The following is a 25,617-nucleotide window of genomic DNA, read 5'->3' as shown; positions in this document are numbered from 1 at the left end:
CGTTCAGATAAATGGAAGAGGACACAGTCCCCTTTTTATGAGGATATGTGTATGTTCATATGCAATTCCATGTAACTGTAAGTGTTCAACCACAATTGTAATACTTGTAAACAATTTTTTTGTATATATTTGCATATGCTTGTTCTGATTTATATGTTTAAATTCTAGTGAAGTGACGCCTCCCATACCCCTGATGAAGGCGAGTGCTACTCTCTGAAACACGTTGGGTGAAGGAAGTTTCTGTTCCATCATTCATTTTATAGTTGGTGCATCGTTAGTTCATTGCATATTGCACATTTTCATGTTGTGTACACATTTTCATGTATCCTGTGTAGATTTTATATATGCAAATATTTTTTGCTAATTTTTAACTAAACATATACAATAAAACATATAGTTTTTAATACATATATTTTCTCACTTGTTCAAATATATAGTGCCTATAAAGTCCAAACCATTTAGGGGATTTTTTTCTTTATTTACTTTCCAAAATGGGGTCATTTGGGGGGGGGTTTTGTGCTATCTTGACATTTCAGGGCCTCCGAAACTATGATAGGTAGTGAGGAAGTAAAATAAGCTATTTACGCCCTTAGAAAACCTGAAGGCGGTGATTGGTTTTCGGGGTCCTGTAAACAGCTAGGCTCCCAAAAAGTCTCACACATGTGGTATCCCTGTACCACATGGGCAGAATGTATTTTGGGGTGTAATTACACATATACCCATGGCATGTGTGAGCAATATATCCTTTAGTGACAACTTTGTGAAAAAAAAAATAATAAAAATTTTAATTTTTCCGAAACTTGTGGAAAAATATAAAATATTCCATGGACTCACCATGCCTCTCAGTAAATAGCTTGGGGTGCCTACTTTCCAAAAACTGTGTTTGAACTGTCCTGGCATTTTATGCCCAATATTAGAAGCTTATGCCACACATCACCCACTCTTCTAACCGCTTGAAGACCTTACTAGAAAATTACTGTGAACCCCCAAACAATATATATTGTTTGTCACACGGTATTTGCGCAGAGATTTTCCAAACGTAATTTTTTGGGAAAAAAACACCTTTTTAAAATTTAATACACAAATACACTATTTATTGCCCAAATGTTTTGTAAAATATAAAAGATGATCTTATGCCGAGTACATAGATACCAAACATGATATGCTCTAAAATTGCGCACGCCCATGCAGCGGCAACAAACTACGTACATATTTAAAAGCCATTACAGGTTACCACTTTAGATTTACAGAGGAGGCCTACTACATGAATTGCTGCCCTCGATCTGATGTCCGTTGCGATACCTCACATGCAGTTGTTTACATATGACACCAGACCGATGCTTGCGTTCGGCTTTGCATGCAAACACGGGGGACAGTGAAGCTTGCATTTTTTTTCAATTATTATTATTATTATTTATTTTGCTTTTTTATTTTTTTTTACACCTTCCCTTCTCTTTCATTTTTTTTTTTTTTATCATTTGTATTGTTATCACAGGGAATTTAAATATCCCCTATGATAGCAAGGGGCAAGTAGTGACAGGTACTCTTTTTAAAAAATCAGGGACTATTAGACTCTAGATCTCTCCTCTGCCCTTAAAGCATCTGACCACACCCAGATTGGTGTGATAAGATGCTTTCCCAATTTCCCAATGGCGCTGTTTGTATCTGGCAAAACCAAAGTCATGAAATGCTTGTAGCTTCCGGTAACAGGCCATAGAGTTTATTGGAGCCATTTTGGTCTCCAATCACCTCTATGGTCAGCTGAAGGAACCACCGCCTGCAGTCTCGGGTTACCCAGTGGGACAGGAGGGCCCGAGAAAACCGTGTTAGGTGGCGGGAGGGGGGAGTCCCCTCCCACTGCTTGTAAAAGCAGTCTAGCGGCTAATAATCTGCTAGGATTGCTTTTACATGAAAGCCAACTGCTGGCTGTAAATAATTATACCAAAATGATGCCTAAAACTGCAGGCATCATCCTGGTATGACCACTCAAATTCCAACGACGTACCAGTATGTTGCTGGTTCTTGTTCGGCATATATTGTAAGGTTCTTTTTTTGTCATGTAGCCTGTGGGCTGAACAAAAAAAAAGAACATAGCAGATTCCTCCATTCGCATCAATCAATGTGGATGAAGAAATCCCTGCCAAGAAAAGTGTTAAAAAATATAAGGCGAAGCATAGGGGAGATCCAGCCTCTGTGTCTACCCCATCCCCTATGCTTCGCCATATACAGTATGTTCTATTTTTTAACTGCGGTGGTGAAATCACCTCCTACAGCACTACAATCATTGATTTATGTATATGCTGAGAGCAAACTCTGTTGCTGTCAGAATAAACAAATCAGTGCTGCAGCTGATGATCGTGCCTGCACAGTAACACAGTAACAATAAAACATTACAATACTATACAGTGCAGCAAAACAGTAGAATGGGGGTTTCTCTAAAGCAAACTATGGTTAACAATGAAAAACAGCAACAATAAAAAATTACGGTATAACAGTATATTATGACGTTCAGTAAAAGATTAAGAACAGAAAATTAACTCTCTACTAGTGGGTGGTAGCGACGAAAACAGTCCCTGATGCAGAGACCAGGTTGGCCAGGACAGGAGGGACAAAAAAAGGGGGTCTCACGCCTAAATATTTGTGTTTCCTACAGACACGACATCTTCTTTGGGGTGTTCTTTGGGTAGGGGTACTAGGGAGGACATCCAGAAAATGCCTCTCATGCAGCCAGCTCACTGCATCTGGATTGGGAATTTGGGACACAGCACCTCCTGGATACAGAAAGGCTGTGATGATCTCTTCCTGGAATTTTGGGAAAGATCCACTTCTTCCTGATGCTTTGTATAGCACATAAGCGTTCAGCAGAGCCAATTGGAATAAGTATACAGACACTTTTTTGCACCAGCGTCTGACCTTACGTGCAATTAAGTATGGTGCCATCATCTGGTCAGTGAAGCCCACCGCTCCCATGGTAAGGTTGTATTAGTGGACACAGAGGGGCTTCTTAACAACACCAGTCACTGTTGCAATTTGGACCGTCATGTCTACGTGAATGGAGGACAGAATACAAACATTCCCTGTGTCCCTCCACTTCACTGCAAGCAATTTATTACACTTCAGGCAGGCTCTCTCCCCCATCTAAGTTGGGAATCTACAAGCCGTTGGGGGAAGCCCCGGCGATTAGGTCACACGGTGCCACATGCGCCAATTCCAGAATCAAAAAGGTGACTAAAAAGTGGCACGTTTGTGAAATAATTGTTCATGTATAAATGGTACCCTTTTCCTAATAAGGGTGACACCAAGTCTCAAACAAGCTTGCCGCTGCTCCCTATGTAGTCTGAACAGTTGGGGGGCTCCACATTGCTATCTTTTCCCTCGTATATCCGGAAACTACATGTATAGCCTGTTGCCCTGTCACAGAGCTTATACATCTTGACCCCATATCTGGCACACTTGTTGGGGAGAAACTGTTTGAAAGCAAGGCGGCCAGAAAATTTAATCAGGGACTCATCAACGCAGACAGCTTGTTGGAGCGTATACAAGGCTGCAAAGTTTTGGTTGAAGGGATTTAGGAGGGGCCGAATTTTGTGAAGCCGGTCATATTCAGGGTCACCCCGAGGATGACTGAGTTCATTGTCACTGAAGTGCATGAACCGCATGATTTGCTCGTATCTAGTCCTGGCCATGTCAGCAGAGAACACGGGCATATGGTGATTTGGGTCAGTGGACCAATATGACCGCAACTCACTCTTTTTAGTAATGCCCATGAGGAGGGATAGGCCCAGAAAGGTTTTAAATTTGAAAACTGTGATACATTTCCATGTAAATTCTCTGGCAAGGGTCAAATTTGGATTTGCGGTGATTAATTAATCGGCATATACGTTGCTTTGGTCCACAATAGATCTGTACAGATCTTCCGTGAAAAAGAGCTCATACCAGCCAAGGGGAGTAAAATTGTTTGTTTCCACCTGAATTCTGGGATGGCCGGTGAATGGGGGAAGTACGGGCCCTGCAGAAGTGGTGGGCTCCCAAACAGTATTTGCAAGTGCATCAGGAAGGGCAAAATGGACTCTATGGCCTGTCTTCGAAATATTGGTGGCTGCGGGACACTACTTGTGCTAGGCACCACACCAGGTTGAACTGCACTTATGGGACTTGCCACGTCACCAAGTGATACTGCAGTGCTGGTTTGACTATGACAAGGATGTACTAGGCCGGCGGTGCTTGCCAGTTCACCAGAAGGATTGAGCGGCACTAGTACTGACACTCTGCTGCATACGAGAACCCTGCGATTGTTGCACCTCAGCAACAGAAGAACGGGGTCGGGTACGCCTGACCTTAGCAGGGACCACTACTCTGTCGTCAGAGCTATCTGTCAGGATGCCGCTGCTCTCTACAGGTTTGAATACTGAGCCTGATTCTTACAGTGAGGCTTCACCATCGCTCTCATCTGTCATGCTCAGCATTGTGTAGGTGTACCTTTGTTTAGGCATTTTGGCCAATAAATTTATAAATACCTAGTGTGACTCACAGGTAAAAAAAGCACCTGGTTGTCAAGGACTGTTTGAACCGCTACCAAAAAATTTAACTGCTAGTGCTAGCAGAGATCAGGTCTGACTCTGCTATCGCTGAGGTTTAGTGTGCTGTGTATCGGAAGTGACAGTAATCTGCTGATACTGCACCTCCTGGGGGATGGGCAGAGGGGCTAAACACAGGTGCCTACAGGTCTCGGGGCTGATCCTGCTAACGCTGCATTTTGAGAACACTATACTAAACTATTGGGGACGCTAGTATAGTTCTGATCAGGTCAAAGATATTGATCTGTTCAGACACTATACTAGTAATGGATGTGTTTAGTGTGTGTGTGTCACTGGCAATCAAAAGGTTAAAATGTATTACTAAATATGTGGCGGGAAATCTGGCGCTATCCTGCACTGATGCCAATTAACGTTAACGCTAACTGATGTCACCTGTGACACTAATAATGTGATCAGAAAAAAGATCTGTACACTATAATAGTGACACTGTGACCGGGCAATGAAGAGGTTAACTGGGGGTGATCAGGGGTATACATTTTTATTAGGGGATGTATGGCGGATACCCTAAACCTATCTGGGACTGCCTCTAACTAACACTAACTGTCTCTCACACTAACTGAAGTCACAAGTAATGATAATACAGTGATCAGAAAATGATCTGTATACTGTATATAGTGACACTGTGACAGTGAGTGAAAGGGTTAACTAGGAGGTTATCAGGGGGTTAAATGTGTGCCTATGTGTACTGGTGTCAGTGTAGTGCTTGTGTACTCACTGTCTGATGTTCTCTTCTCTCACGCTGGAACTGAAAAGGGCTCCAGGAGAGAAGTGTCACGGGGTAACGTGGCAGAGCCTGACATAAGAGGAGTGGCTTACCGGGTAACTGGCGTGGCACAGGTTCACCAGAGGCGCGGAGTCTAAGTGTTAGCCGGTTTTCACCAGGGCCCCAGATGGTGGGGATGGACTTGGCTGCTTGCTAACACCAGGTCGCAGCCCCCCGGATTCCCTGGGAGAGCCAGGAACAGGTCCAGGACCAATGGCCGGTAGCAGGTAAACAGATCGGGACGAGACAGGGGGATAGTCAGGACAAGCCAAGGTCAGGGCGGGCAGCAGGTAATCAGAATCCAAAGACAAGCCGGGTCAGGTAAACAGGAACAGCAGATATAACAGGCACAGGATACAGGAGAGCTGAAGACAACACAGCAATCACCTAGAGTGACAGCTGTGTTTAAATAGGCCGTTTTGGCACCAATTTGGTAGCCTCGAACTACACTGAGGTAGCCTCGAACTCTGCCGAGGATAGCCTCGAACTCTGCTGAGGTAGCCTCGAACTCTACCGAGGTAGACTCAAACTTCCACCAAGGTAGCCTCGAACTCCGCCAAGGTAGCCTCAAACTCTACCAAGGTAGCCTCAGCGCATGTGCATAGGCGTTCGCCGGTTAGCGACGCCAGTGCGCCTGCGCAGGTTATTGAGTCCCTGACAAGAAGATTGCACCATTTCCTGTGCCTGTGTTCACATTACACAGGCACAGGACATTCTGCCATTGGTCAGAACCGATCACTGGCCTGGACCGAATGACTGATTGGTTCTGAACCGAATCAGCACATCGCGGGGATTAGCGGGCCTGTGTGCCCCCTAGCCCTGTGTGCGATCGACGTACAGTTACATCGGTTTGCGCAGCTGAGCCACCTTGCCACATTAAAACTGCGGCAGGTGGTCGGCAACTGGTTAATATGGGCAAGGCTAACCATACACAATACAATCTCCTTTAGATCCACCATTAACCATGTAGTGCAAGGGCCTGTCTGATTTGATACTAATTGCATTGGTTGTTTAGGTTTGACTCATATTACATCATTTTGGTAAAGCTAAAGGACATTGTACAGAGACTGTATGGCCCTGGTGCCCAAGCAATGGCCCGAGCGCCAAATGCAGCCCATTTGTATAAGATGTGTGGCCCTCTGTAATGGACATAGATTAGGGTAATAGCATTCGGCCCTCAGATCTAAACAGTCTGTAATAGACATGAAATAGGGTAATAGCATTGATCTCTACTAGCCTCATGCAACATGTTCCCAGTTTCATATTGTATTCTGCAGCATATCCCCAGCCACAAATGTAGCTTGTCCACATTCTCTGACCCTCGTGTCCTCCATTAGGTCTGCAGTTGCTGACTGTCCTCTCAAGCAATGCATACTGTATATTAAACAATATGTGCAGCCTTTTGGAGATGTCAGGGGACTGCATTTGAGGCCCCCTATATCTGATAAATTGACAACCACTGATGTATAGTTTATGGCCAGCTTTTAGTTGAGGTCCACTGTGGGATCAGCTCAGTGGAATTAAGCATGACGATGGCAATTGTAAACAGCCCTCCTTTTCCTATTGGTCAATCCCCTATCCCCACCCCATCCTATTGATGCCAACCCCCTGTCCCCCCCATACACATAATCACTCACCTCTCCATTTTTTCCACCAGTTCCAGGAGGGACTGCTGAAACTTGGCTGCCACTGTCTGTGCCTTAAACTTTCTGGTCATGGTGCTGCTTTTTCCCATCATGGTTTTCTGCTGCGCTAGCACCTGCGCATGGCTGAAGAATAAGTTGGCCACTATCTGGGGAAACAGAAGGAAGGACATAAAGGCCATCTACAACCCATCTGTAACCGCCATGTACCAGTCATCAAGGTACCTATACTGTATGCCATAAACCAACCGTGTATCACCCATGTGTAACCACAAAATACCAGCCATCATGGTTCTCTATACCGCAAGCCATTAACCACCATCTATCACCCATCTGCAACTGTCATATATCAGCCATTGAGGTTTTCTATAATGCATGCCATAACCCAACCATCTATCCTCCATGTGAAAACACCTTATATTTGCCATCCAGGTTTTCTTTACCGAATGCCATAAACCAACAATCGATCACCCATGTGCAACCACCATGTATCAGCCATCAAGGTTTACTAGAATTGCATACCATGACCCAACCATTTTTCATCCATGTGCAACTACCATATATCAGCCATCAAGGTTTTCTTTAATCCATTCTATAAATCGACAGTCTATCACCTATCTGCGACCACCATATGTCATCCATTGAAGTTTTCTATAACTCATACTATAACACAACCATCTATCTTCCATGTGCAACCACCATATATCAGCCATCAAGGTTCTCTATACCATATGCTACAAACCAGCAATCTACCACCCATCTGCAACCAATATATATCAGCCACCAAGGTTCTCTATACTATAGGCTACGAACCAAACACCCATCTAGGTTTACTATTTAGCATGAAATTATGGAGCGTCCTGGAAAATCTTTTCATACCAAATACTGTTTATATCTCACCACATGCAACAAATCTCATAAGCACATTTTTTTTTCCAGTAGTAGAGAATTCATTATTTTAAGTACATTTATAAAGAAGCAAACAATCACTGATCATTCGCTGCTCATTCACTAGAGATTTTCCAAATCACATTGGCTGATCAGCATTACCTGTACACACTGCCAGTTAAAAGACATTTGCCAATATTTGCCAACATCTGGATTTTCCTCTTGAAAATCTCCCCTTCACACTGGTTGAATACATCTCCTACAGTCAGTCAGCCAGCAATGATCATCACTAATTAGCTGGTAAAGGAAGTCGATTAGACAATGTAGAATTACCTTCATTGTTCCCAGACTCTATGGAGATTTGGCTCCTTACCTTAATTTTACTATTAACAAAAAGTTCAAGGACGTCTTGTTTCACTTGATCATAGTTTTTATCCAAAAATTTGTGCACCTGGAGATAAAAATGCAAGGTTGCAACTGAAATTTGTTTTATTTATAAAAAGCTCCTATCATTTTTTCTTCTTTTTTTGTTGCAGAGACAATACCGTTTGTTTGAATAATGTAAAACTTCTGTTATTTTTTTCTTTTTTTTTGTATTAGATAGCATAGGGAAGAAGTCTGACACGTTTTATTGCTCACTGCCTCATCCTTTTGAGATTTCTTCTAATTTTTAGATGTGTCACCAGCTAATGCTATAGGTTCTACCCTTTGCTAAATAAAGTGTTTATCTTTAATGCAGAGGTGGCCAGGAAGTTTACAGCATGCCTCAGAACTCACTTCAAGAAAGGGGCTCATTCACACTTGTGGTTCACACTTGCGGTGCTCTCTGAATAGTGAACCACATTCAGATTGCTCTTCAGAGAACATCTGACAGGCAGAGAGAAGGCCTCCTGACCGCCTGATATAACCTCTTGATCCCCGCACTAGTGGTCTCGGGGGCTTGCAGAGCGGCCTCATTCACTTAAACGGGTTGTGCTTAGTGCACTGAAAGCGACAGCAGGCATAAATCCTGTCGCAAAGCATCGTGGCCATGGCATGTGTACACCCCCAGCCGCTGCTTCTGCAGCTAAAGGGAGTAACACTGTTATCGTAACCGTTGGGATTCGCTTCTGATTATTGCAAGCGGCTTCAATTGCCGATAGCAATAATCACTGTCTTCTCTCGGCAGGGACGGCTTCCCTCACCAGGAGAAGACAATGGCTGATTCCTTTGTCAGCAAAGTCTGTGTTGAAAGGGGAATCATGCAAATGTATTTCCTTTGGTTGCAGAAAAGAAATTTGCACTGTGTATGGCCAGCCTCAGGCCTCTTTCACACGGCCGCTCCGGTCCTTGGCTCCGCTGCGGGACTTTTTTTTTTTCTCACGGAGCGGATTACACTTGTGTCATCCGCTCCGTATGTCCGCATATCATCCCATCCGTTTGCGGATGATATACGGACATAATGTAAGTCTATGGGCATTGCGGATGTCAGCGGATGACACCGCTGACATCCGATTTTGCTTCCTTTCCGTTTTTTGAATGGAGGAAAAATAGGGTTCTGTTCCATTCCAAAAAACGGAACAGAACTGAAAGGAAGAAAATCGGATGTCAGCAGATGGTATTCCGCTGACATCCGCAATGCCATAGACTTACATTATGTCCGTAAATCATCCGCAAAAAAATAGGATGATTTGCGGACATACGGAGCACCCGTGTGAAAGGGCCCTTATGTGCTCTTCCCACCACCACATAGATAACGCACTCACCTGAGTGCCCTCTTCACAATAGGGTCTATATCGCTTATGATATTACCCAGCTGGTTACAACAAATGGTATTTTCCCGTGCTCAGCTTGCTCCTCGATGTAATTTCAAAAAGTATTTTAGTTTGAGTAGAGCACATTTGTTGCACTGGTGTATTTATATATATTTGGATGCTTCTCAAGCAATCTGCAAGGTTTTTTTTTTTAAATGTTTTCCAAGCCTAAAATGGGAAATAATCACTTTTGACATCTTGCAATGCGTGGTGGTGCATTTCGATATAAGTGAATGGGGGCAGTTGCGAAGCATCAATGCCTGCCAAACTCTGTGGGCAGTGTTATTTTTTCCTCATTGGGATGTGAGGCAACACTAACCCTGCAGTGTGTACACAGTCATCCACTCCTTATTTTAGCAATTTTGAGTGATATTGATAGGCGGTCATTATGCTGTAAAAATGCATCTCAACTGCCTAATTTCTACACCGGAACCCAGGGCCTTGGGGCTCTTTTACACAGGCATTTAAAATAGTAGGTTGAAAAGCCTCAAAAGTGCTCATTTCCCATTTCAGCCTTGTAAAAATGTAAAAAAACTCATCTCACAAGGCATGAGAGAACGTTGCCTGATGCAACCTGTTCAATGTGTCCAAAATACTAATTTCAACTATAGGTGCGTTAACGTGTGTTAAAGTCTGCTTCAAAATTCAACTTCTGCGCAAACTAGCCCTTAGGGAGGTGTTTCCAGTTTTTTTAAACAGGATGTGATTTACCTGATAAGTGACTTTACCAGCAAAGTGTTTGATTCCGAACTCAGGTAACGGCATCTTGGGTTTACAATACAATTCGCTGGTTCCATGGTGGTAGTGACATTTCTGGAGAAACGTGTGGTCAGTGGCCTACAAGAAGCAGGGACCAAAGCACCATATAAATTTGCATTTGTAAAAGCATAGATGTAAACAGGTCCTACATTTTTTTTTTCAATCAGTATATAACTGAATTAATTTGTGCTGTTTATATAAATCTCTCTGAAGTTCCACTTTTAAGAGACCCTGAAATGCTCCAGTGGGGTGTGTTAAATATCTTGTCCCCTGCTTTGTGTTATGGTTCCACCCACTCGCCTCTATTCTACTACTGTGTCCTGCAGAGATATAAAAGCTGAGGGGTAAACCACACTGCCCAGCTGGGAACAACTTATCCAAAACACTCAAGTCTGATAGCAGCAGCACCAGGAACTCCTGATGACCCCCACCTGCCAAAAAGACTATATATATATATAAACGTTATTATTTTACAGGTTGGGTCTCTTTGAAGTTTTTTTTAACATAGCAACAGAGTTGCTTTAAAGTTGATAAATATGGGGGATTTGGTTTGCCCTATCAGGTTTATCCAGACACATCATTTAATACCCAAGTATGTACATCCATTACAGCAGTTGATAGACCTTCCTAGTTACCTGTGGGAAGCAGCTTTGGTCATCGAGTATTCTCAGGATTCCATAGGGCTTCTGGGAAATAATGTCTATGCATGCTTGGTTATCGTTAAAGGAGATCTCTCTCCAATCAAGCTGCTCACGGATGTACTCCTCCTACAATAAAATACAAATACTCATGTCAGTCTAAAAAATAAAAATAAAAAAAGAACTACTTCTAAAGCCCCGTACACATGTGCCGATTGTCGGCCATAAATATTCGGCCGATTGTAGGCTTGTTAGTATGATGCTTCCGACAGCCGACAGCGCATTTTCGGCCGAACAGAATCTGTCGTGCAGACTTTAAAATTTTGGTTGTCCGTCACCAGAACGGCCGATTGTTCGCCAGTCAGTACAGATTTCGGCCGACAGACAGCAGATTAGCAAGACTGGGCATGCTCAGAAAAGAAAAAAGACAAGGAAAGTTAACCATCACATGACATCACTTCTGCAGTCGGCTGTTGTTGGCCGACAAAATTCGTATGCAGTCTTTTGCAGTTTTCAACAGACACGACAGACCTTGGACAAAAGACGGCCGATCGTTCGACCGACGATCAGTACGTGTGTACGGGGCTTTAGGCTCTAAATTGTGTACAGTAGATATCTACAGCTGATATAAGTTGGTTGTGAATGGGTTCTATCTTCTGCTGCATTGCTGAAGAGCTGGAACCTGTCATGTAGGTTGACCAAACAAAAACACATGATATGTAAGTCATGCTCAGTAATAGTCTACCTTACAGTGGGAGGTATTGGAGCCTATTCACATAGAAGCAACAGTATACAAATTCTCATTGTGCATAAATGATCACCTTTAATAGAGAGTTTGAGCATCCAAAAATTAAGGTGGGTCAATGTTTCAAGTACTTACCTGCTCCTCTTTGAACACAATTTTGTTGAAGAAAAATTGCAGATACTCATTAGCATAATTAATGCACAGCTGTTCAAAGCTGTTAAAATTAAGGTCCTGTAATTAAAAAAACATTATTAGCTGAAATAAAAAAAAGTACACACTGTGACTGCATCAAAATGTCAGACTGAAATACGAGTTCCCTTATAGCAACATATTCTGAGCTCCATCATTTACAAGCTGTCCTGGTGGGGATCAGTGATGCAGTCTACATGTTATAAAAAAAACACAGACTTTTATAAGGAAATTTTATTTTTTTGACTAAAATACAGTTAATGTTCTTGTGAATGCCAAGGGGAAGAAATTGATGATGTACCTTGGTCACTCAGGTTTACAGGTTGCAAAGTATTCAATCAAGTATGATGGGACTTTGAAAAGCCCTTTCCACCAGGCAAGAAGAAAGCAATGCCAGATTAGACAAGAGAACCTGGTGGGCTAGTATTGGTCTGGCCTAGGCCAGAATTCTGAAGGGTTTACTGACTTTTAATAAAGCAGTCCTATCTAGATCTGATTTTAGGAAGGCAAAGAACATACATTGCTAGTGCCCCTGGCATGGAGACTCAAGGATGCCTGAACTAAACACTATAGGTTTGGGACCCCACTGTATAAGTAAGGCATATGCATAGCTCCCAACCTAATTTCATGGGACTGTTTCTGACTTGGAACAGAGTCCCTCTGTCCCTCTTTCCTCCTCATGTGTCCCTCATTTTGGTCTGATCTATATTGTCAGGGCCGGCCATACCATGGGTGGGTCCCGCTGGGTCCATTTGACCCAGGCAGAACTTGGAGAGGGGCAGCAAACTGACTCCCAAGATTTTTTACCGGAAGTTTTGTGTGTCATCAGTTTGCGGTGCGTTACGAACGGCATTTCCCCATCTCATACTGCCGTCCGTAGTGCAAACTGATGAATATGAGGAGGCGGGGAGTCTCCTCCAGGGCATGTCCCTCATGTGATCGTGGTGTGCGCAATGATGTCAGACATCAGCGCACTCCATCTCACGCAGGACAGGCTGGATCTTCTAGGGCGGTGGGTGCGGCAGACACAGGAGTGATAGGAGGACTGAGGACAGACAGTGGGTATTTGGTGGACTGGTTTGAAGGAAGAAGATAACAATATATAATATGTTTTATATTTTATATTTATATAAAATAATGGATGTGGGGGCAGCATTTTACTCTTGGACCCAGGCAGCACAATGCCTTGGGCCAGCCCTGTATATAGTTGTATTTAAAATGCACTTTTTATCTTTCAAAATAAGTTTTCCAGTGCTAAACCTTTCGTCCAATTTCTAAATTGCTGCATTTGTCAATTTCAAAAGACAGTAAGAAGGAATAGTATTGTTAAAAAAAAGCACTTGTGGGTTTAACTAATCATTTTTCTTTGTATAATTCTCCTTTAAGGGGGCGGGGCAGGGGGGTGTCCTATGCGTACATACTTTTGCTAATTGGTTTTCCTCGTTCCCAACCTAAAAAAAGGTGGGAGGCATGCGTGCACACACCTTTTTGTCTGCCCTTGCTTCCTGCTCTAGAGTTATAGAGAATGTTTATAACTGTCAGGTAGGCCTTGCCTTTGTCGTAGCACACAGGCTATTTTGCATATTTTGCTCTCACAAGGATGTTTGTGGGGAAGAAGTATGATCATTAGATCACTTCTACCCGTTCTCTTCATAGGAGCCTTCATCTATGCTTAAGCTAACCCATGAGAAGGGGTTTCCACCTGGTTTTGGCCAGGCCACCTTTCCCATATTAGGAGCTTTGCACTCCAGAAGGAGTTTAGAAACAGATGTTTTTTTTCTTTGAGAAGCACCATTTTTAACCCTGTACACTTTACGCATTTGGTCATCCATTCAGTTTTTTATGTCCTTGATGGGTTTTTTTTACACTCAAACACTGCGGGTTTGGAACCAAAAAAACTCTATTTAGATCTTACTTAACCACTTAAGCCCCGAAAGATTTTACCCCCTTCCTGACCAGGGCCTATTTTGCGATTCGGCACTGCGTGAATTTAACGGACAATTGCGCGGTCATGCGACGCTGTACCTAAACGAATTTGACGTCCTTTTTTTCCCACAAACATAGCTTTCTTTTGGTGGTATTTGATCACCTGTGCGATTTTTTGATCATGCGCTATAAACAAAAAAAGAGCTGCAATTTTGCAAGAATAACAATATTTTTCACATTTTTTTTATATGAAATTCGCAAAAAAAAATGTAAAAATCAAAATTTTTTAACATTTTTGGCCAATTTGTTTTATGCTACCTATGTTTGGTAAAAAAAAAAATCGCAAAAAGCGTATTTTGATTGGTTTGCGTAAAAGTTATTGCTTTAACTAACTAAGGGAAAGATTTTTGTCATTTTTGTTGTTTTTTTTTTAATGCGTAATGGCGGCGATCTGCGATTTTTTCTGCGGGATTGCGGCGGCCAGATCGGACCCTTGACTGACATTTTTGACACTTTTGGGGTTACCAGTGACATTACTGCAGTAATCAGTGCTATAAATATGCACTGTTACTGTAAAAATTACACTGGCAGTGAAGGGGTTAACTTTATTGGAGAGGGAGGGGTTAAGTGTGTCCCTAGGGGCGTGTTTCTAACTGTGATTGGCTGTGGCTACTAGTGTAAGAACAGAGATCAACGGTCCTACATAGCAGAACCGTTTGATCTCCATTCTTACACAGGGAAGAATGACAGGCGGCTTTGTTAACATTAGCCGCCTGCCTTTCTTCCGCTGTAACGGAAGATCGCGAGTGACAGTGGCACACGCGCGGGGGGGTCCGTGACCGCGCGGGAGCGGAAGCGCGCCTCCGGCGGCGCGCGCTCGCTCCCTAGACCCTCACAGGCTAGCAACGTAGCCCTACATCGCTTTGCCTGTGAGGGGCTGACTGCCAACGTAAATCGTCGTGCGGCGGTCGGCAAGCGGTTAAAGAAAAAATATAAGCAACTTATAGTGACATTGTAGGGTGTCTACATTTTATCAAGTTAGTTTCTATATACAGTACAGTAAATCTGATCATTAATTCACCCATTTTTATAGCAAACTACAACCTGTAAATATCAGAATCCTCAATATACACACCCCCATTAGGGCCTGACCCACATTTATAACCAGTGGACCTGAAGAAAAACTATACCACAGTGAAAACTAATACCTCTTCTCCTAAACATCAGTGCCATCCACAGATACAGGCACAATCACTTATGAACAAGTTCTCCTGTCAAAACTTATAGTCAGGAACTTCGTTTTTGAGTCTAATGAGTTACTCTCGCTACATGTTTAAGCCCGGATAAAGGTGGATTTTTGACTCCCAAGACCACCTGGTAGCCTTTAGGGGGCCTGTTGTTGTTATTAATAAAGGACTTTTAACTTTGAACTCTTGAGACAATCATGTCATGGAGTTGGGTGGCCTCCATTTCTTGGAGGGGTCCCCTGCATTGTGGAGAGCTGCTGAACCCAAGCCATTAGTCACCATCATTGACTTGTTTTTATGGGATAAAGGTCTGTATTCAGCAACTCACTCCAACCTCCCTTAGGTCTTCTCCTAAACTGATAGCTGATATGAAGCTCTCAAAATCTTCACTCATCTTAGAGTAATAAAACAGTGACTGTGGGATGAACGTCCTTTTTTTTTGCCCTTTTTATTAAAAAAAGAAATCTAGAACATCTCACCTCAAAGCCATAGATATCCAGTATAGCGATGGACAGGGCATCTTGTCGGGGATATACCAGCTTGTTAATTCTGTCTGTCAGCCAGCTGAAGAGTAGGGAGTATAAAATCTTGGCAATAGCATCTCTGAAAGACAATGGCAATATCACTAATGTTACTTTATGAATATTGGCTAAGAAAGCAAGAATCATCTCCTTATGAAAGATGCATGACACAAACAATTAGTAAAACAAGCTTAAAGGAAAAGGCCTCATTTACACAAGCCTACTGAAGCGTATGCCCGTGCGAGGCCTGTGTGTGCCCACATAGAGATGCACAGGTGTTCCATGCATCCCAGTGTAGGCAGTCCCATTAACGTCAAAGCCTCTAGTATCGTTGGACTACCCCAATCCGTTTTGGGCAGCAAGACCTTAGCCATCTGAAATGCCAGTTGTGAGTCCCGTGGGGAGTGTGGTCGGGGAGCTTGGATTCTAAGCGCAGGAGAAGGGTTGTATCACCTTATTGTTTTGGAGTCCCATTGACGTCAACTGGGACAAAGCGGTTGCACAGACACAGCCGTAGCTTCCAATTTGACAGATGTGTAGGTGTGGGTCCCCAAGCACAGACAGTGTGCATTTGAGGACACAAACCCGAATGGATGTCAAATTAGAAGCTATGTCCCAATTGACATAAATAAATAGGGCTGCCTGAACAGGGATGCACGGAACACCTGTGCATGCCCATAAGGGCAAACACAGGCCTTGCACAGGCAAACGCTCAAGTATGTTTGTATGTACTAGACCCAAGGCTGGACATACATGATACAAATTTCTTGTACAAATTTCCTATAGATTTACCAAAGCCAAACAATATGGGGTCAAACCTAAACACTTTCCGTTTGTACACAATCAGGCCGGCCCTTGTACTATATAGCTGAAGGTAAATCTAAAGGAAATTGAATAAGAAAATTGTATAATGCATGGCCAACTTTACTCTGCTAAGCATCCAAATCTACCACATAACAATTAATCAAATGCAATTTAAGAAAAACATCTGCCGTTTTTTGGGCGAAAAAAAAAATTTCTTCCAATGCTTTGCGTGGACACCTCCTGGCCAGTATGCACTGCTGGGACAAGGTCCTTCAGCACTCAAGGCAAAAAGGTCCCCCATGAGCTGTGAACTGTACAGATCCTGCCCTTTTACCCCCATACCTTGCTAAAGAGCCCAAGGTGGCCGTCTCTTATTGGCCATCTCTTGGCCCATCTTTGCCAGTGGCTGAAGGTGGGCACAGACAACACATAACTCCCTCTAAATCCCAATGACCTTACCAGGGCAGGCAACAACTTAAAATATTATTGGGTGTCTGGTTTAGCCAACAGTCTGTTTGCACATAACACAGCTGTTTAAATCTATTCTGTTTAGACAAGAATTTCTATAAAATTAAAGTGATCCTGTACCTCATTTAAAAAGTCAAAGGGCAGGCAGGTGCAGTTTATTTTCTCCACTGCAGGTAGCGCTCAACCGCAGCTGCTTTGCAGCTGGAGAGGATGTCAGGAGGAACTCAGTTTCTCTATGGTTTCCTGGGTCACAGGGAAAGCGGTCCAATTAGATGCTGTTGTTCCATGTGACTCTGGCAGCCATTTTTTGGTCAGCCAGAGCTTATTTAAGGCCCTGCCTCCCGTTTTTTGGCGCTTTATGCGAGTTGGTAGCGTAGAGAAAGGAACCCCATCTGTTAGGGACAGTACCAGCAGTAGGGAAAGGTTCCTGATGAGAAGGGAAAGCATAGGGTCGCATCTCTTCTGGACATTTTCCCGACTAGGCATGTAACTGCCAGGCTGTATTCTGCCTCTTTCTACAGATGCTGTCACCAGCTACAAAGGTCCTGTCTAACTGCTAACAGCATAAGATGCCCACTATTACCTTTTTATCTGTACATGTATCTGATTTAGTTTCACCTTGAAATGTATGCCTGGTACACACAATGAGATTATCGGACGAATGCTCGTCTGTTTTTTTTTTTTTGCATGCTAGTCTCATGTCAAAAATGAAGAGTTACGAAAAATCTTGTACGACAAGAAACAAAAGAAGAAGTGATATAATGTGTTGTAGTGTATTTGTATTGTATTTTCAAACAACTGTGCTGTTTAACCACTTAAGGACCGCCCACCGCAGTTATACTGCGTCAGGCAGCCCCTCCTGCGTGAACCGACGTTTGCATAAGACTGTCGCGTGCCTGCAGATAGAGGGTGAGCGTGCACCCGCGGTGGCGCACCCCCACCCCCACTCGGCAGCGGGGACTTCGATGCACGGGGCAGGCAAATCCGATTGCCGTCGGGCACCTGCGATTGCTTCCCACTGGGAGAGAAGAACAGTCAGCTGTTGTAAACACAGCTGACCATTCTTCTTTCTGGAATGATCACAGAGTGCCTGTAATCCTTCTATATAGGATCACAGGCCTCTATTGTCATTTCACAAGCCCCGCCCCCATACAGTTAGAATCACTCCCCCTAGGCTCACATTTAACCCCTTGATCACCCACAGTATTAACCCCTTCCCTGCCAGTGTCATTATTACAGTAACAGTGGATATTTTTAGCATTGATTACTATAGTAATGTCATTGGTCCCCCCAAAAGTGTCAAAAATGTCAGTTAGGGGTCCAATCTGTCCGCCGCAATGTCGCAGTCCCGCTAAAAATTGCAGATCGCTGCCATTACTAGTAAAAAGAAAAAACAATAAAAATGACATAAATCTTTCCCGTAGTTAGTAGACACGATAATTTTTGTGCAAACCAATCAAAATACGCCTATTGCGATTTGTTTAACCAAAAATATGTAGCAGACAACAAATTGCCCTAAAATGTTAAAAAATTTAGATTTTTAAAAAAAATTTTGGGAATGTTATATAGCAGAAAGTGAAAACTATTGTTTTTTTTCAGAAATGTCGTTTTTTTTTTTTTTTTGTTTATAGCGCAAAAAAGAAAAATCGCACAGGTGATCAAATACCACCAAAAGAAAGCTCTGTTTGAGGGAAAAAGAGGACATCAATTTTATTTAAGTACAGCGTCGCACGACCGCACAATTGTCCGTTAAAATAACGCAGTGCCGAATCGCAAAAAATGGCCTGGTCATTAAGGGGGCAAATCCTTCCGGTCCAGAAGTGGTTAAACGAAAATTGTAGGATCTAGCATCGTACAAGAAAAATTTTCATACTCATCCCATTGGATAACTTTGCATGAATTGCGATCGGCTCTTGAAAGCTGTGTACTAATGATCAGAATATCGTACGATCAATTTGAAAGCGGTATTTTTCCTGATTTTCTGTGTACGGCCAATAATTTCTAAGCCCTAACAACTGCCACTCTATTGCCCATGGAAAACGCATCAATGGGCACTAAAAGGCATTCTGATTGGACAGTAATGCCTAGTTTCCACTGAGTGGTACGGTACGGTACAGTACGGTTCGGTTCAGTACGGTACGGTTCGGAACGGTACACATTGCGTTTTCACTGCCAATAGTACCCTTTCATGATAGGCGTGGTGTAGCAGGAAAGCTGTGATAGACGATTCTCTGTCAACCAATCAAAGTTCTGCAGAGTGTAGCTCCACCCTGTTGGTACGGTACTAATGTGCTTGGTACCCCAACGAAAGGGTACCAAAAAAGTGGTAAGGTACGGTTCGGAATTAGGGTACCATTCATAATGGAAACGGCATAAAAAGCGTACCGTAACGAACCGAACCGTACCAAAAGCTCAGTGGAAACGAGCCATTAGTAAGTCCCTATATAAGCAAGACTGCACATTTATAATAAATCAAGACCAAATATTCAGATGGTTACATAGGCCGAGTCACTAGTTCTCCTAAAGGCTTACCTGGCATCAACAGCACTATCCACCGACAGTGGAGTGTAGATCTTCTCTCTCAAGGTTTCCTGTACAACCAGAGAATATTATTACAATCTGCATCCAAGTATCACACTCTGTATTATTGTGTATTTATTGTTTCACTTACTGTCACTTTGTAGGTGATGGCTTTCTGTAGCCCCTCAGGGGATATCTGGAGGAGTTCCGACACCACGCGTATCTCACTCGCACTCACTACTGAAGCCACTTCCTGAGACTCAGTCTAAAAACCAGGACACATAATACTGTATATCCATTCCAAGTCAAGGTAAGTGTGTTTTTTTTTTTTTTATCTCTTTTCTTTGGAAGCCTTAAAGCAGGTCTCCAGACAAAATAACAAGATAAAAATGATTAGTCCTTTGAAAGATAAAATTAAAAATAAAAGCTACATTTACTTCAGAGATTTCCCCTGCAGTAATTTTTTCTACTGCTAGATGGCCTCAGTCCTCTGGCCAGCATTATTCAACTCACTTCCTCTGAGCCCAGGTCATCCTGGACCGCCCCCAGCCTGTGACTGGACAGTGAAAGAAGCAGCAGTGATAAGCTCATCATCTGTCACTCATTTGTCAGCACATTAACTGATTGGCTCCTAGTACTGCATCTTCTCTTAACACTCCAGCTCTGATCTACAGGAACTGCAAAAGGCTGATACCAGGTCATTTCCAGGTACTTTTACTTTTTTAATTTAAAAATACATACAATTTTGTATTAATGAATTCAGAGCTGCATTAATTTGTGTATTTTTTATGTGCCAAAGTTCAAATTTTAACCATTTCTGGATTTACCCCCTTAATGACCAGGCCATTTTTTTGCGATTTGGCACTGCATTAATTTAACGGACAATTGCACGATTGTGCGATGATGTACCCAAATAAAATTGATGGCCTTTTTTTCCCCACAAATACAGCTTTTTTTGGTGGTATTTGATCACCAGTGAGATTTTTTTTTTTTTTGCTATCAACAAAAAAAGAGCGACAGTTCTGAAAAAAAAAAAAAATATATATTTTTCACTTTCTGCTATATAACATTCCCAATTAAATAAATTGAAAAATCAAATTTTTCATCATTTAAGGCCAATTTGTATTCTGCCACATATTTTTGGTTAAAAAAAATCCCAATAATTGTATTTTGATTGGTTTGTGCAAAAGTTATTGTGTCTACTAACTAGGGGAAAGATTTATGTAATTTTTTCTTTTTTACTAGTAATGACGGCGATCAGCGATTTTTTGCGGGACTGCGACATTGTGGGGGACAGATCGGACCACTAACTGATGTTTTTTGGGGGGGACCAGTGACATTATTACAGTAATCAGTGCTAAAAGTATGAACTGTTACTGTAATAATGTTACTGGCAGGGAAGGGGTTAACCCAGGGGCGATCAAAGGGTTAAGCGTGAGCCTAGGGGTGTTTTCTAACTGTGAGGGGGATGGGCTTGTGGAATCAACACAGAGACCTGTGATCCTAAATAGAAGGATCACAGGAGCCCTGCACGGATTCCAGAGAGAACAACGGTCTGCTGTGTTTACAACAGCAGACCGCCGTTCTCTCTCTACAGGCAGCGATTGCGGGTGCCCGGTGGCAATCGTGGCCACTGGCCCCATGAATCCTCTTCCACTCTGGTGACAGGGGGCACCCAGGATCGCTCACGCAGATCGGTGTACAGGTACGGTGATTTGCGCAGCCGAGCCAGCCTGCCACAGTATATATGCGGCGATCGGACGGCAAGCGTTTAAGCAGAACTATTGGCAGACATAAAAGATCCACAATGAATTTGCACTGATTTAAAAAAAAACCTTAACCCCTTAGGAGCTCCACTATTTAAATATTAACACTGCTATTTGCAGAAACCACAAAGTCCCTGCACTTTAGCACTGTTTTAAGCCATGTCAGGTTCACTTTCAGACTGCCAATAAATTAAGCTGAAGATGTTTAATTTAGCATGTGTTTAAAGCTGAGCTGCTGGCAGATATAAAACACACAAATCACTGCAGCTATGCATTCACTATAAAAAAAAAATAAAAAATGAATTATTTTAATGCAAGAAGTGGCCTGGTATCAACTACTTGCAGTGGCTGTACAGCAAAGCTCAGAGTGGATAAGGGAAAAACAGCAAAATAAGCCAATCAGTGTGACATGCTGCTTCTTCTTTCACTGTCCTGTCACAGACTGGGGGAAGGAAAGACTTGTGTTAGTAACCCAACTGAAATAGAGAAATATTCAAGTCTTCTGCCCTGTCTGTATGGCCGAGCTGTGTAAATCTCAGAACTGGATGGACAAAAATACAAATCCTTTGGCAGGTAAAAGAGTTTTAATACTTATATCTGTGTATTTATGTTTGCCTCAATTTCAACTTAAAAAAGCATTATCATTTTTACGAGTTTATTTTATACTCTTTGTCTCTCCTAGTTCTATAAAAATGTAAAAGCTGTAAAATGATCACATATCAAGATATTTTTACGAAGTATCAGATATTAAGAAATAATTTACTATTAATGCACTATAAATATGCCCTAGTTTATATGCTTCCTGAATATCTCTCTCTAAGCATGTTGGATCGCACCTCATATTTCTCAAAGTAGACATTGCCCAAGTGCAGGATGGAAGACAGAACTCGGAAGATGCTGTCCTGATCCTCTAAATTGAAGCTGAGGGATTCCATGGCATTGAGGAGCCTCCGAAAATCTTCTGCATCACTTTTGGATGGGATCTCACAGTTTCCTCCCTGAATAACAAATGAAAGGCAAATGAAAGTGGAACTCCAATCAAAACTTCATTTATCATTTAGGATAGAGTGGAGTAGGGTTAGAACCTTTGATTGGCTTGGCACTTGCACAGAGCTGAGGACATCATCACTGCCCCCTATGTGACAGTGATGGGTACTTGAGTTGGCGATTGACAAAAACCAGGGGTGTCATTATAGGTGCAAGGTGAGAATTCTCCATCCTGTGTAGGACTCTTCTCCTCACTTCTGAGAGTCAAAAGAGAGACGAAAGGAAAGATGGGAAGGTACTTATATGCTTACTGGGCAAAACACAGATTTATCAGCTAATGATCTGGAAGTAAGGTGGCAGGGCTTAAAAGAGGTTTTTTTTTTCAGAATTATGCTTACCTAGGTGGATGCAGCATAGGTCCGATGCTGCATCTGTCCCCCAGCGCCTCTACACTGAGAACCGAGAGATCGAACACCGTCAATCGCTCGGTTCAACTTCTGATCGCTCCCTGAGCAGAGAGCCCGGTCTCTGCTCTGCTCACTCCTCGCTCGTTGGAGTGCTGAGCTGTGGAGGGTGCGGGGAGCGGCCGGCTCAGGCTCTCAGCGGCTTGCTGGGAGGCTGAGCCGGGTGTCAGTCCAGGCAACTGGTGGATCCAGACTCCATGGTCAAGATGACACGGTGCCTGGACTGACACCTGTGACATCAACATAGAGCGGACTTGCTGAAAGGGGTCACAGGAGTGCAGAACGATCTGCACTTCAGTCATTCAGAAGAGATGTACAGCTAAACAAGCTTTGGCTGTACATCTCCTTTAATGCAGAACTAAAGTATCTTTTTAGTTGGCCTCATTCACATGGCCAACCAAGGCAACACACCACAAAGAACTGGTGGAAATTGGCAGCAGTAGTGTAGCACCCTCCTAGATAGGATGCTACGATGTATATAGTTGAATAGAGAATAGAGTGATCTCCTGTTTAACAGGAGACTATGGTAAAAGAAAGTAGTTTCCTGCCTAACAGGTAGACTAAATTGGTGCAGCTAGGGAGTCCTATGTGTTTAACAAGTGTCACTGTATCTGCATTGACTCATCTGTATCCAGGCGATTTTGGAAACTGTTGGGTGGACCGGAGTGACTCATGTAGATCAGTGCCATGAATATAAATGCCATCCCAGCCAATTACAGGCATATGGGCCCCTATGCATGCTGGGAAGGGGTATTTATATTCAGTGAGACACACAGGAAGGGGTCTTTTCCCAGAGAGGAGAGTCCAGCTGTGGAGGGGGTGCTTTGCCTTCCTCAGCACCTGCTGCCAAACCGCCTCAGGTTGGAGGCCTAGAAGTAGGAGAGCTGACCCAATGTATCTGTAGAGCTGACTGAGGGAAGCTGTGCCTGTTTGGCACTCTTGTGAGTACAGACCAAAGATTTAAGGGCCTGTTCTTTTTAGGCTACCCCTCTGTGCTAGGAAAGTCAGCTACCGGGTGCAGCAGAAAGGGGATTCTGGCTAGTGTCCTGAAGAGCATCAGTCCATCCTTCTCTAAGAGGACTTGCTCAAGAGTGCATGTTGCTTTAAGTAGAAATTCCACAGTCAAGTTGAAAAAGTTGTCCCCTATGTCACTAGTTGAATCTGGAGTATCCCATCACATTCCCCAACATATCCAAGTTCTCAATAAAACATCTAAAACCCCTAGACTGATTATTCAAGAAACAAGCCTTATGGGCCATACACACTATAAGATTTTCTGAAGACTTTTTCCTTTAGATTTACCAAAACCATATAATATGAGGTCAAACCTAAACACTTTCAATTTGTATGCAATCTGGCAGGCCCTTGCACTACATAGAAAAGGTAAATCTGAAGGAAAAAGTCTTCAGAAAATCTTATAGTGTGTATGGCCCTTTAGTGTGTGCCTGTCTGTTGGAAAATACTGTGTGTCTGGCTTAAGAGTTGAAGCAAGAGAGGATTCTAATGGCTCCTATGGGGGTGTCGCTACAGTTATAAAAAGGTGTTTGCATTCAGGAAGGTTCATCTATCTCGAATCGCACACAACTGCTCAGATGGTTACATGCAAACAGCCATGGTGCCTGTCAGCCCATCAATGATATATGCAGGCTGAAGGCTGATTGTATACACCTGTGAATATCCATTGCAGATTTATTCATTCTTTTCCACTGACCTCTGGGAGGACAATGCAATTTTTAGTGTATGTGTTTCTTTTCTGGTCAGTATTATGGTTTGTTTCATTATTATTGCTGAAAAATATTTTGTCATATAGAGGGCGCATAAAACACACTAAAGTTGGCCATACAATAGTATATTAAATTACTTCATTAATGACATGCAAAAGTACTTGAAAACGTAGCTTGCATTTACCATTCAATTATAGAATGAATGGACAAAAAAAATCACATTCATTGTGAAAAAATTTATTTATTTGAGAATAATTTTCCCTCCTGCTTCTTTGGATTTTCCTTTAAGACAACTATAAATTGAACCCAACTAATGATTACAAAATCAAATGAACTTTCTTAAAATAAAACATTTTAAACTAAATTCTACGAGTGTATAGCCAACTTTTTTTATGCCACATTTCCTATTCTTTTATTTCTTTTTATTTCTCACCTTATTGTTCACACTAGGGTACTGTGAGCTGTAGATATAGCAATTATTATTAGTGGTTCCCTTAGAGCTAAAAGTTATTTTAAATAATTCCTCCAGTTTAAAAAGGTTGAAAAAGGCTTTTTAGACTGTAATGCTCTACCATTGCTTGTACTGATAACATTTAAAAAAACAAAAACAAAAAAAAAACATTGTTTATAGTGAACAATTTTCCACAAAAGTTGGAAAGTAATTTTCACCAATATTTTTAATTTTTTAATTTTTTTGTCATAGATCAAACCGAGAATAGTGGATTGTGTTTTCTTTAAATATGTCTTTGTGGAATGTTTCCAAAATTGTTCTGTCTGTGGTCAGCTGAAGACACAATTAAAAGAACATAAAACACTCAAATTAACTCAAAGCTCTTAAATCTGAAACATACCTGATTCAAGTAGTAATAGGTTTCAGCATCCTGCAGGTAGAAAAGTTGCTTTTGTTGAGCTGGGAGACCTGCCAGCATCTCATAGAAAATGTGGTAATTCCTTTCATTTTTGGCCTGAATTATGACAAGGGAAAACAAAAAACATTTGTTCCCAATATTTTTAAGCATTTAATATACATGTACTCCATGTGGGAAGCAGAGTAAAGATTTTAATAGAATGTCCAAAAAAACAGTAGTAGCTGACCAGTAACAGAAGTAGTTAGATAAAGTTATCTAGTGACCATCTGTTTTCACTACATTTGCTCCTGGAGTTCACGGTGTCC

General features: G+C 42.4%; 1 protein-coding gene across 1 annotated transcript in view; it reads right to left on the bottom strand.

Moving 5' to 3' along the window:
• The window catches only part of MYO15A (myosin XVA), a gene marked incomplete at its 5' end in the record, with an annotated part of 148,107 nt that overhangs the window by 110,161 nt on the left and 12,329 nt on the right, over positions 1-25,617 (bottom strand). Inside the window, 10 exons of the mRNA XM_082261824.1 lie at positions 6,999-7,153; positions 8,266-8,343; positions 10,397-10,522; positions 11,080-11,211; positions 11,963-12,058; positions 15,669-15,792; positions 19,515-19,573; positions 19,654-19,767; positions 22,105-22,266; positions 25,295-25,408. Coding sequence (XP_082117950.1) covers positions 6,999-7,153; positions 8,266-8,343; positions 10,397-10,522; positions 11,080-11,211; positions 11,963-12,058; positions 15,669-15,792; positions 19,515-19,573; positions 19,654-19,767; positions 22,105-22,266; positions 25,295-25,408 — 1,160 coding nt within the window. The remainder of the gene's footprint in view (positions 1-6,998; positions 7,154-8,265; positions 8,344-10,396; positions 10,523-11,079; positions 11,212-11,962; positions 12,059-15,668; positions 15,793-19,514; positions 19,574-19,653; positions 19,768-22,104; positions 22,267-25,294; positions 25,409-25,617) is intronic.

Source organism: Pelophylax lessonae, assembly GCF_965119305.1.
Source record: "Pelophylax lessonae genome assembly, chromosome: 6".
Lineage (NCBI taxonomy): Eukaryota > Metazoa > Chordata > Amphibia > Anura > Ranidae > Pelophylax > Pelophylax lessonae.
This window is presented reverse-complemented; position numbering and strand designations above follow the sequence as displayed.